The 13,565-nt window shown below is 50.4% G+C and overlaps 1 protein-coding gene across 1 annotated transcript in view; it reads right to left on the bottom strand.

Moving 5' to 3' along the window:
• TMEM266 (transmembrane protein 266) overlaps positions 1 to 13,565 on the bottom strand; it is a 73,789-nt gene continuing 60,224 nt past the window's right edge. The window contains exons 9-10 of the mRNA XM_027067837.2: positions 2,655 to 2,717; positions 1 to 1,157 (exon numbers count right to left, since the gene is read on the bottom strand). Coding sequence (XP_026923638.1) covers positions 562 to 1,157; positions 2,655 to 2,717 — 659 coding nt within the window. The 3' untranslated portion in view covers positions 1 to 561. The remainder of the gene's footprint in view (positions 1,158 to 2,654; positions 2,718 to 13,565) is intronic.

Genomic DNA, 13,565 nt, shown 5'->3' with positions numbered 1-13,565 from the left:
CAGATTCATCTCATTATGTCCTATGAAGGTGAAAACTAGACTTGTCTGGAAAAGACTCAGAAATGCTCATGCCGAATGAGAGAATGAGGATGAATGAAATAGGCTCAGATGGTGGACTTTGTATGATTGTGTTGGCTCCACCCAGGATTCCCAGAAAAGACGGCTTGGGGGTGGGGCTAGATAGCCCCTGCTCACAGTGCTGTTCCCAAGGGTCCGGGGTGGGCGCCAGGAACAAAGGCAACGGAAGAGGCTGGGCTGCCCCTGCGCTCTACCCTGCTGAAGCTGGGCCACAGGCTGGTTTTTGTAAAAATGGTTTAAAAAGACCCCAGCCATGAGCACCACCCTCCCCTGAGCAGGGCCAGAGGAGGCGCCAGCTCTGGGCTTTGAGGTCTGAGGCATGTGGCCTCCTGGCCTGGTGACGCCTCCCTGGAGGCAGGCAGCACCCTGAGGGAGGCCAGGTGGGCTCCCGGGCCTTGAGTGATGCCCCTGGTTGCCTCTGGGGCTCTAGGAGAACATCCAGATAGCTCTCCCTCCTCCTCCCACGCAGCCCAACTGGAGGCTCTAGGCTTCAGGGACCCTGTGCAACTTTTGCTCTTTGGATTCCAAAGATCTGAATTTCTCCTCCAGCATGGGTGCAGCAGGCTGGAAGTGGATGACAGGCTTGATCTGAAAGACAGTGAAGCCCTCCTGATTCTTCTGGTTGAAAAGACTTACCCTGTGCTCCAGCTCGGGGCTGGTTTGGGCCGAGCCCACTGGGCTGGGCCAGGTGACAGGGGCTGGGTCCAAGGCCCTCTGGGATGGGCAGGGGTCCTCTGATAGGGAGGACAGCAGGTCCTGGACCGTGGCCTCTGCCATCTGCTGCTGGGGTGGTAGAGGCAGTGGCTGAGGAGAGGGGCTGGGCTCTGAGGACGGCTCCTCACGGGCGGTACTACAGTCTGTGGAAGAGCCCAGTGTCTGGCTGCTGTTGCTCTGGGCCCGGGTGACGGAGCTGTGAGCAGAGCGGGAGGCGCTCTCGGAGGTGGCACTTGCACGGGTGCCATTGCTGCTGAGCTTCAGGGGCACATCGACTGAGAAGAGGTCAGAGGAGACGTTGGGCTGGTGGACATCGATGGCAGCTGTGGTGACTACACACACAGCTGGCTCTGGAACACCACTGTCTGCAAGAAAGGAGGGGATGCTGGTAACGCTTCTCCCTATGCCACACCTCTGCAGGCCCTGATGCGGATGGCTCTGACCTGAATGGTGGACAGTGAGTGTGCCTGGGCTCTGCTGGGGGGGTAGGGGGGGTTGGTCTGTGGTCCAATTTCCCAAGGTTTGCTGGCCTGCCCTGAGGGAGGATTATGCCCTGCCCTCGTCTTGGTGAACTCGTGTGGACATGGGACACGCACTGGTCAATTATCTGTGAGAACTGATCTGTGGCATCTATATAAACGGTAAATGGCTGTTGCTCTGCCTGGCAGTCAGCAATGCTCTAGAATAGATGGTAGCTGTTCTGCCCACTGGGTGCTGAAGGAAAGATGACAACCTGGGAGCAGAGTACCTGGATGATCTGCCATGGACCTTTGTTGATTTAGTTAAACCACAGTGCTGCTGGGGTTATTAATGCCAACATCCTAACTCAGAAGGCATGAGGTGCCAGGACAAGGAATTTGGGTTTCATGGTCAGGGGGAGTCATTCAAAGTTTTAACTGGGGCTAGTCTGAGAGTGACATGATCAGAGCTGTGTCTTCAGAAGATTGATTCATCCCTGAAGGAAGCATTGCAGGGGGAGGACAGAGGACACTTCAGAAGGTCTTTAAGTGAAAAGTATCCAGGGGCCAAATTACAGTGGGCAGGCACAGTGAGGGCAAGGTCTCTCTCCCCAAAGTTGTGGGGTGAGTGCACTGGGTGAGAGGTCTGAGCTAGAGATGATGGTGTTTGAAATCAGATTGGATGAAGCTTTGAAAAAGAGAGGGAGAAAAGAGATCTTGAGGGGGCTAAATTATAGAGAAGAAAAAAATCCAATGCATTATACATATCACACAATGTAACATTCTAGTCTTACAATGGAATATATAAGGATTTGAAGGCTGTGAAATACAAACTATAAGGTTTAAGACACTGGCTAAGGAGAAACAAGACACTGAAGGCCTGCGTATTATTTTACACTTGATCTTAGCCAAAAGGCTGAGAAGCAATAGGCCTGCGTATTATTTTAAAACTCAACCTTTCCCGTAAGTGGAAACCACTAGGCTCCCCTGAAACTTCTTTCAAGTGCAAGAATGAAACATAACTGGAGCAAGGACATGCCCCACACCTGTTGCTCCTCAAGCCCAAATACCTCACCCCCATCATGATCATGCTGAAAGGGTCTCAGGTTGAGAGGCACTGAGGTCACTCAGATTTCTAACCTCCAGCCCCCCTTTCGTATGAGGGTCCCACATGCAGCCCTCATTGGTAATCACAGAGTACTCCACCCTTGACATCCATAGCTGGGTGCTGGACTTGGCTGGGAGTTAAAGCTCCAGGTCTTTGAACTCTGCCTGCAGTTATGGTTCACAGGCAACAGGAGATGGGCACGCCAGGCCGAGTTGTCCCCACTCTCAACATTAGGGGTTGCGTGGGGCCACAGAGAGGTTCTGGTATGTGCAGATCGGCCCTGGACACAGACTCACCACTGCTGGGCCCATTGTAGTACTGACTGATGTAGCTGTTCATGTCATCTTTCACTGCGGCATCTATGCAGAGGACAGAGAAAGGTGAGTGTGGTGGCTCGCCAGGCTGTGGCCAGTTCATGTCCCTCCCCCAGTACTAAAGCCCCTACCCATCACCATGAGAGGAGGCGCTGCCTCCCAGAGGCTCTCTGCTGCTTTCCAATCCTCAGTGGGGCTCTTCGCCAAGGCTGGGCTGGCCTGGGTATCAGGGACCCAGGTCCTCATGAAGCATCTGGCTTGATGTGTGACACGGGCAGGGCCCTTTCCTTCTCTGTCTTCAGTTTCCCCATCTCTGAGATGAGGGGTGTGGAAACAGTTCCTCAGGGTTTTCCCTGCCTGGATGGCCTAAGTCTCTGAGTCTACCTGAGGTTCTCAGGGTGACCGGAAATGCCATCCTCAGTACAAAAGTCTCAAAGCCCTGCAAGTGGCCACACACAGACAGCTGCAGAGGCTGATCACTGATGACATCCCCTTGGCTCATCTATCTGAGTACCTAGTCTCCCATGCAGTACAGGGATGGACCAGGGGCTGCGCTTCCCCACTACCTAGTACAGGGTGAGTGCTCAGTAAATAGTTACTGCATGAATAATGCATGACAAGGTATAAAGCTGTTCAGATCAAAGGAGATGACATGGGATCAGGATCTCAAAGAAATGGTGGTTCATCATCCTGATAGGAATGAAGAGGGAATGGGAGAGAGGAAAGGTGAGAAATTCAGAGTGGCCTGAGAATGGGAGGACAAGCAGATGACTGGAGACCCCAAAAGCCATCCCAAGGAGCTTGGCCTTGTTATGAGGGCAGTGAAGAACCACATGAAAGTTTGAATGCGGTCAGGTGTGACTCACTCCCAAGGTTGTGGGGTGAGTGGTTCAGAAGGTGCCAGGATTTAGGCAAGGAGACCAGAGACAATGCCCAGGTGAGGCTGACAGGTCCTGGAGAGGGAAGTGGTGCCTGATGGGACAGAAGGGAGGGATCAGAGTCAAGTGATAATCAGGAGGGACCTGGCATGGTTTGGAGAGTAACAAGATGATCTTTGACTCAGTTTGGTAACTTGTCAGCTGAGCTCAGGGTATGCTCCATTAGCAACCGTGGTCTCCCCTGGGTCCTAGGGTCCTACAAGGACCTATCAGAATCAGACCTATTTCAAACCTCGACCTACCACATTTTAGCCAAATGGTCCTCTCTGAGCCTCTGTTCCCTTATCTGTTAAGGAGATTAAGCAAGCTAACGAATGTCGAATTTCTCCAGTGGGGCCAGGCACACGAAGGCCTTCAACACACAGAAGTCTAGTTCTTCCTCTCCTATGGACGTCTGAGGGAGTCCACACCCCTAGGTGCTTCTCCTAGGAGCCGTGGTCTACAGATGAGTGGACCAGATGCTTTCTACGGCTGCCTTCCTGGGCACACCTGAAATCACTGCAAAGGCCAATCTGTCCTGACGCTGGAAGTCTGTGAGCACAGGCAGACCTGGCTCTTAGAAGCTTTTTTGGCCTCTTTTGATCTTTAAATGCCTGTGGTGAGAGGTGTGTTTTGCATTAATGCCTCAGCTGAGGGAGGGGCCCAAGGGAGTCTCGCTCTAGGCCCTGTTCCAGGATCAGCCAGCAATGCTCCCTCAGAATCAGACAGCAATACAATTCTCCATGGCTCTTTATAATTTATGTTGTAAATGCTGTCTAGCCCTGCAGGTCACCCTGGGAAGTAGGTGGTGGCTGGTGTGGCTGCTTCCGGCAAGCAGTGACAGGAGGGGGTCCCCCAGGCCTATTGGGCCAGACAGGAGGTTCCGGTCCCTTCCTTTGCACCATGGCTGCAGGGGCCTTGTGACATGGGCAGAACAATGAACTTGGCTAAAATATCTGCAGACCTGTGAAAATTCATCCTAAGGGAGTTACACACAGAAGGTGGCCTGGGGTGATGAAGAAAAACCCAGACCCTAGAAAATTACATGGACAGCTACATGCAGAATGAAACTGGACCACTTTCTTACTGAATGAGAGAAGTTATCTGCAAATCATATTCGATAAAGGGCTAAAACCCAAAATATATAAAGAACTCCTACAACTCAGCAGTAAAAAAAACCAAACTAATTAAAAAATGGGCAGTGGACCTGAACAGACATTTTTTTCAAAGAAGAAATATAGCTGGCCAACAGACACATGAAAAGATGCTCAACATCACTCCCCATCAGGGAAACGTAAATCAAAATTACAATGAGCTGTCACCTCACACCTGTCAGAATGGCTAAAATCAACAACACAAGAAATAACAGGTGTTGGCAAGGATATGGAGAAAGAGGAACCCTCTCTTGCACTGTTGGTGGGAATGCAAACTGGTACAGCCACTGTGGGAGACAATACGGAGGTTCCTCAAAGAATTAAAAATAGAAAGACCACGGAATTCTACCAGTGGGTATTTACCCAGAGAAAATGAAGACACGAATTTGAAAAGATATATCCATCCCTATGTTTACTACAGCATTATTTGCAAAAGCCAAGATGTGGAAGTACCCTAAGTGTCCACTGATAAAAGAACAGATAAAGAAGATGTGGTGTACACACACAGAGAGAAATATTACTGAGTCATAAAAAAGGATGAGATCATGCCATTTAAGGCAACATGGACAGAACTAGAGGGCCTTATGCTAAATAAGTCAGAGAAAGACAAACACCATATAATTTCACTTACATGTGGAATCTAGAAAACAAAGAATAAATAAACAGTGGAAACAGACCTGTGCATATGGAGACTGACTGATGGCTGCCAGATGGGAGGTGGTGGGGAGATAGGCAGAATGGTTGAAGAGGAGTGGGAGATACAGGCTTCTGGTTATGGAGTGAGTAAGTCCCAGGAATGAAAGGTAGAGCATGGGAGATGTTGTCAGTGGTATCGTAATAGCATTGTATGGTGACAGATGGTAGCCACACTTGTGGTGAGCACAGCATAATAAACTTGTTAAATCACTGTTGTACGCTTGAAACTAATGTAACATTGTATAAACAAATTGTAACAAACAAACCCAAAACCCAGATCCTGGGTCTTGCCCTGGGGCATGCCACTGCCACAGGAGCCTGAGGTCACATCCCCTCTCTGGTCCTCAGTTTCTTCATCTGTACCACCAGGGGCAGGTGAGGCCCTTGCAGATTGTGATGTTGCTGGGCTAGATGGCTTCCAAAACCTCTGCCAGCTCTAAAGCACCCAGCGGTGAGAGAGCAGTGTGGGAAGGGACCAGAGGCATCTGGGCTATCACCTCACTACCTCCTGATGGGGGGCTCTCCCCTCCATGGCCTGCACACCTGGGGAAGGGAGGGCCTACCTCTTTGTTGAGGAGCTCTAACAGTCAGCTGTGGACAGCTTCTTGTTCATTTGTGCTCAGTAGGATCACAATGTGCTGGACCCTGTGCGGGGTACTGAGGCCAGGAGTCCTGGCCTCTGAGGAGCACAGGCGGGGCCTTACCAGGATGTCCATTCCTTGGTCAAACAGCCAATCTCCATTTAATCAAGCCTTGCAGACCCTGGTCCTGTCTTTCACAGGTACCAAGGCTAAGCCCACTGCTCCTCACCGTCTATGTGATGGTGACAGACCATCCAACACTTAAAAACTTAAAAGGCCCTCCTGAGAAGTCTCCTCTGGGAAACCACTGTCCATTTTCTACCCCTCCCCAGTTTTCCAGCCTTTCCACTCTGAAGGCTTCACTAGGGGTTACAGATGTGACCAAAACAGGTGGAGGAGGGGAAGGGAGGGAGCATTCACTGTGCCTTCATAGCTCCACACCTTGGGGTTTGGCACTACACACACCGAGATCCTTTAATCCTGGCCACTGCCCTGCAAGGCCAGGATTACTTAATAGACTGGTCTTTCCTAAAATCTGGCGGGATTACTCCCCTAATGCAGCCTGACATCTTCCAAGTGGGTGCAGCAACCGCCCTACTCCACTGACTCACGAGACACCCAGGGCTTCTCTGCAGTAACTGGGGCCAGGCCAAGCCCTTACCACACTTGGCTGTGTAACCCCCATGGAGGATTCCTGTTTCTCATCCCAGGCAAATGTCAGTACAGAGGTGCAGCTTGCTGAGGAGGACTTTTTTTTTTTTTTAAGTTTACTTATTTATTTAGAGAGAGAGAGTGGGGGAGGGGCAGAAAGAGAGGAGAGAGAGAGAGCGAGCAGGGAAGGGACAGAAAGAAAGGGAGAGAGAGAGAATCCCAAGCAGGCTCCACGCTGTCAGCATGGAGCCTGATGTGGGGCTCGAACCCATGAACTGTGAGATCATGACCTGATCGGAAACCAAGAGTTGGAGTTGACTTAATCAACTAAGCCATGCAGGCACCCCAGAGAACTGTTAATGTTGGTTCAGTCCAAGGTATTAGATCTTTCTCCTATCTCAGTGTTGACTGTTTGAGGTTGCCACATCTTCATCCAAGCCATTGGAAAACACAATCTAGGCTAGGTGAACTGTAGCCCTGATGTCTCTCTTGAACTTCTGACTGATCTGGCAACTGGTCAACTTCGTCTGAATGACCTCTAGCTACTTCTGATTCAACATGTCCCAAATAGAACTCAGTTTCTCCCTCCACCTCCATCTTGGTGAATGGTTTCTTTGCCCACCCAGGCTGGGAGACTGGCCACTTCTCAGTGCTTTCTCTTTCCTCACCCGACTCCTACCAAGTCTGTGACTATTCGAGGGACCCCTGATGCCCTCTGTTATGGTCCTGTGGTCTAGCCATAGGTCAGATGTCGTGCTTTCCCCTTTGGACTCTTGTCATGTCTTGGGTTTAATGAATGGGATGCTAGCTGCATGAATATGCCTGACAAAACCTAGGGCCCAGGTGGCCACTGGAGGTTTGTCCAGTCTGCATTTGCTCCCTCTATTCCCACACAGGGGCCTCAGAATGAGCTTTAAGATACAGATCTGAAAGCGAGGCCTGCTGGACTCCTCTAGCAATGCTGACACTGTTCATGCCTGCTCTCTGCTTTAAGCAGGACTTCTCCAGAACTGACCACTTGGGCTGGGGTTCCGTCCTGACCCACACAGGGGCCACATTTTCTTCAGCATCTCTCTAGCACCTAGCATGAGGCTTGCCATATGCCAGCGTCCAATAAATAGTGTTGACTGGACAGATGACTGTGCCTGGGGGCCTGCAGGACCTCCCAGGACCTCCCCCTCTGGGATTCTCTCTCACTGTTCAGCACACAGCCTCTCTCCTTGTCCCTGATCCCTGCCTGGAGACTAGAGACTGTTGGGTGACTGGGAACTTGGGGAAAAGGAGAGGAGGTAGACACAGATGCTTGTGGCCAGGAACAGGCCACCATTCATCCTCTACACTAGGGGCTGCCCACCTTCCACCTAAGAATAATCTCCTGCCCCAGAGTTTCTTTTGATTTGGTCCCAAGGGGCCCTAGGGCCATGGAGGAACCACCCCATGGGAGGACTGAGCTGGCTGCCTCTGGAGGGGCTGGAAAGAAGGGTGGGCACAAACACAGGCTCCAGGACAAAACAGCCACCTTGTGGTCTCAGGCAAATCCCTAGGCACTCTGAGCCTCAGCTTCCTCACAGGTGAAACGGGGATGAGAAACACCAACCTGCTGGGAAGCTGTAAGATTTACTGAGATAATGAATGTCAAGTTTAGTCCTGGGATGTCCCTCACCTTTCTGAACCCCTGGCCCATGGCATTCCCTACCAACCCCAAAGTCTTGAGGCTTCTGAGGCAGCTGCAGCAGCTGCTCTTGGCCACCTGGCACCTTTCTTCCTGGGGTGTAAACATTCTGAAAATGCATCCGGGCTAATCCTCCCAAAGCCCTTCGAGTGCTGGCCATGGCAACGCTCATTATGTGTGTTTGCCCTTAGGGTGGAGCCCCAACTTGCCTGGCAAGGCTGAGGTTGAGAGAAAGGCTGAGGTTGAGTCAGCTGGGCCTCCTGGAAGGGGTGAGAGTGGGTGCTGTGGGGCAGGGTCCCAGGACCCCACATCCATACATCCTGTGCAGACACGGGCCCCAAAGTCCATAGGGAAGCCCTGATTCCTGGTTTGGGGCTCCTGGTCCCTGACTCGGCAGCCCTCATAGAAGGAGGCACGGACATTCACTGGGCACCTGCTGTGTACCATGCACTAGAGCTGTGCCTGTGACCAAAAGCCCAATCCTTCACAGAGAAGATGTGCTTCTGCTACTATCCTCATTCTGGAAAAACTGGGGCTCAGAGACAGGACGAGCAGGATTGTGGGGTCCCTTGTTCAAAAAGCCAGATCATATGTGGTAAGGGGCTAATATCCACCACGTATAAAGAACTCATACAACTCAACAGCGGAAAGAACCAAACCAGTCAAAAGCTGGGCAGAGGATCTGAATAGACATTTTTCCAAAGAACACATATAGATGGCCAACAGACACATGAAAAGATGCTCCACATCACTCGTCATCAGGGGACTACAAACCACAATGAGATACCACCTCATACTTGTTAGAATGGCTATTAGCAAAAAGACAAGAGGTAATTTTGGCAAGATGTCAAGAAAAGTGAACACTTGCACAGTTTTGGTGGGAATGTACATTTTATAGCCACTGTGGAAAGTAGTATGGAGGTTTCTCAAAAAATCAAAAATACAACTACCATAGAATTCCACTCCTGGGTATTTACCCAAAGTAAACGAAAACACTAACTTGGAAAGATGCACCCTCACATTCATCACAGCATTATTTATAATAGCTAACACATGGAAACAACATAAGTGTCCAATGGTGGATGAATAAAGATGTGGCATGTGTACATACACACACACAGACACACACAGATACACACACACTGGAGTATTTCAGCTATAAAAAAGAAAGAAATTGCGCCATTTGCAACACGGATGTCCCTTGAGGGCATTATGCTAAGTGAAATAAGTCAGGGAGAGAAAGACAAATACTATATGATCTCAATTATGTGTAATCTAAAAACAAAACAAAAATAAGAAAACTCTGAGCTCACAGATACAGAGAACAAATTGGTAGTTGTTAGAGGTGGGGGTTGGCGAAATGGGTGATTGGGGTCAAAGGGTACAAATTTTATTGTAAAATAAATAAGTTATGGGGATATGCTGTATTGCATAGTGACAATAGTTACTAATAATGTACTGCATATTTGAAAGTTGTTAAGCAAGTAAATCTTAGAAGTTCTCATCACATTAAAAAGAATATTTGTAACTGGGGGGTCTGGGGGGTTCAGTCGGTTAAACGTCTGATTCTTGGTTTCGGCTCAGGTCATGATCTTATGGTTCCTGAGATCGAGGCTCACATCAGGCTCTGTGCTGACTGCATGGAGCCTGCTTGGGATTCTCTCTCTCCCTCTCTCTTTGCTCCTCCCCTGCTTATTCTCTCTCTCAAAATAAATAAACTTAAAATTTTTTTTTAATTTTATAAATATGTATGGTTACAGATGTTAACTAGATTTATTATGATCATTTTGCAATATATACAACAAATATCTAATCGTTACATAGTATACCCAAAACTAATAAGCTATATGCCAATTACACATCTGTTAAAAAAAAAAAAAAAAGCATTAAGGATTTCAAGTAGACCACAGCAGAGCACTGAACCAAGTTCGAGCCCCTGTATGACCAACCAAGTCACCAGGCCATGGAGCCAGTCCTGATCAGAGAGGTAAAGTAACTTGTTCAAGGCTGAGGTGAGATACAAACCCCTAGCCCTAGCCCTCTGCCCTGTCAACTGTCTCACTATTTTGTGTGAGGCCCTACAGCTCGGGGCTTCCCTGGGTCCTCAGTGACTCCACTAGGAACACACGTGAGGAGGCCAGCAGTGGCAGAAACCCCGACTTGTCTCCACAGCACATAGGTCTCTGCTCTCCTAAGGGTACACCCTGGTGCCAGCTGCTTGGCAGAGGGAAGGCCCTCTGGGGGGACCGCCTGGCCTGGTGCACCTCTGTGGGGGTTTCTCTGAGTGCTGGGGCAGCATACAGGGACGCAGAGGTTTCCTGTGATATACAGTGAAACTGTGGCACTCCCACCAGTAGCTGTAATTCATAAATTATGGGCAAGTTTCAAGACTAATAAATTTGGGAGGGAAGTATTAACGACTACACAGGGGCACCGTGAACTTGGCAGGCCCCAAAGTCTGGAACTTTGCAGCCTGGCTTTTAAAAATGATTTGTGCCAGAGCAAGTCTAAACAGAAGCTGGTTGGCGTTAGTCTGGCTCTGACCTGCTGGCAACTGTTGAGACTGTAGGAACCACTCAGCACTCCCGCCCCTCAGGGCCACCCTCCCGCAGTGAGCAAGGCCCCCTCCAGAGGCTCCTGTCACTTCTCGCTCATTTCTGCAGGTTAATCCTTGGAAAGTCTGTGTGCTGTTGTGACACAGTGAGCTTCGGAGCCCTCACTGGCTTGAAGGTCATCGTTAGCAACAAAGGCTGCCCTTTCTACATCTCCAGAGTAGCCCAGGGCATCCCTAGCTTGTCTGGCCATAATTTCTAATGTCATGGAAATCCCTCCCTGGACACAGCTCCTGATCAAAGAGAAATCAGCTGGGGGATGCCCTGTCTCACTGGCCCACTGGAGGCTATGAATCACACATGCCACTTGCTGGCCCCCCAGCTTCTGCCCTCTGCTTCAGCGGTGTTGGCTTTGCTACTGATGGCTCTGGAGGTTGGCAGTGAAGTGGCAGAAGTGGCCTGTGGGGGAGTGGACTGTGCCTGGCATAGACTGGGGCAGGTATAGGGCAGGTGTGCGTCTAGAGAGGTTGGAGGTAGGGGTGTCACAGAACAGATAAAGGAGAGCAGGGGTGGGTTCCAGGTATAGATGGGCGGGGCATTTGCAGCTGCTCCCAGGGATACATGTTTGGCATCTCTATGGGAGGCCTGGGTGCCTTGTTCAGACACCTCCTAGTCTCAGGAGGGTCAGCACAGATGCCATGACATCCTGGCTAGTGACACACAGCTGATCAAATTTACCCTGAGTAGGCTTCGAGTGTGACCCAGCTTTCTCCCTTCTTATTCTGCCACCCTCCATCCCTCCTGGAAGTTGTTCACTATGGGGACAGCAGAGAGAGGGAGCAGGATGGAGTGGCAAGGACTCCTAGAACGTGTAGGATTATTTCAAAGGCTTGGTTTGTTTGTAGACTCTCCAAACCCAGATCTTGACTCCCTGTGGGCCCAAATGTGGCATCAGGTGTTGAGGGTCTGGAGGTCACTGGCTCAGGGACAATAATGGCCATGCTGTTATCGCGAGAGCTAAGGATCCTGATGATAGAGAGGTGCTATAGAATGTGTGGCTGTTTGGAGGTGCTCACCTGAGCTCAGATGTTTATAGGTGAGCATATGTGAAGAGACAAGAGAACCAAGCAGGCCTAAGCCCCAGGTGAGCTGCAGCCTCGAGATGGGCTGTGAGCACCACTGTGGGCAGAGGAAGGAGGCTGGCTGCCCAGCAGCTGCTCCTCTGACTCATTCTGCTTTATCAATGAGGAAGGCCCTGGGATGAGCTGGAGACTATGAAGCTCCTGTCCTTGGGAAGCAAGACAAGCAGGCAAAAGCTGCTGACTTCTAGAAGAACTTGCAAAAGGAATATTCTTATATTCTTTTATTCTGGATTCCACAAACACCGGCCTAGGGAGCTGAAGGTCAAGAGGGGTTTCTGGAGTGCACTGCTGCCAGATGGCCCCGAGCTCAGAGCACTGTAAGGACCCACATTAGCACAAGTGACATCCACAAGCCTTCTTTTGTTCTTTGATCAGTTACAGACTTGCACATTACATTTCACACAACAAGCACTACAGGGAGCCTGCTGAGGGCCAGGCCTGGGTGGGCTCTGGAGATAAACAAGTCTTGGGGGGAACACACACATAAATGGTCACAGCAACACGGCACAGTTGATTGGGGCCTCATGGGAGTTCATGGAAGTCTAGAGGGGAGAGAGTGGTGGCTGGGAGCTCACCTGGAGATGGGTTCTAAGGAGGAAGAGAAGTTTGGCAGGCAGGCCTGGCCCGCCAGTGATCAGCATGTGGAAAAGTTCCAAGACCTACTGCTGCATAGAACACAGAGCTAAAAGATGTTTCCCTTGCCCACAGTGAAGGTGAAGACAGTGGGAGGAGTTGAGGCTGGGCAAGCGAGATCATTAAAGGTCTGTATGCCACCTGTTAGAGGGTGAATCGTTGTGTCTCCCCCAAATTCATACGTTGCCCTAACCCCCAGTACCTCAGAATGGGGTCTCATTTGGAAATGAGGCTGAAGCAGAAGTCACTAATTAAGGTGATGTCATACTGGAGTAGGGTGGGTCCCCAACCCAGTATGACTTGGGTCCTTATAAAAAAGGAAATGTGAACACAGACACACACACAGGGAGAATGCCAGGTGAAGAGGAAGCCAAGGAACACCAAGCATTATGAGCAAACCACCAGAAGCTAGGGGAGAGACCCTCACAGCCCTCAGGAGGAACCAACCTGCCAAGACCTTGATCTCAGACGTCAGCCTCGAGAGCCATGAGACAGTAAACCGACAGTTAAGCAGTTTGCCGTGCTTCATCACCGTTACTGCAGCCCAAGCAGCCATCAGCCAACGTGTTAAGTCAGGAATCAAAGAAGCTACAGCCCAACACAGATGGATGTAAAGTGCTGCACAGTGGAATGGGAGCAGGGAACGGGGATGGGGGGGCCTCCCAGGGAACACGGGGCGGGGGGCCGGGTCAGCTGTGAGCTCAGGCCAAGCAGCCACATCTAAGGGTTCTCGGTTCAGAACAAAAAAGCAGGGGTGGCCCCTTAGCACTCCACCCTGGTCTTGCAGCTCCCCAAGAACTGTGTTCTGTTCTAGATGTCACTCTAAGAGGAACCAAAACACTGGAATGTTCAAGGAGAGATGATACAGCAAGAACATGGAGAGCTTCTCTCCTGA

Source organism: Acinonyx jubatus, chromosome B3, assembly GCF_027475565.1.
Source record: "Acinonyx jubatus isolate Ajub_Pintada_27869175 chromosome B3, VMU_Ajub_asm_v1.0, whole genome shotgun sequence".
Classification (NCBI taxonomy): Eukaryota; Metazoa; Chordata; class Mammalia; order Carnivora; family Felidae; genus Acinonyx; species Acinonyx jubatus.
This window is presented reverse-complemented; position numbering and strand designations above follow the sequence as displayed.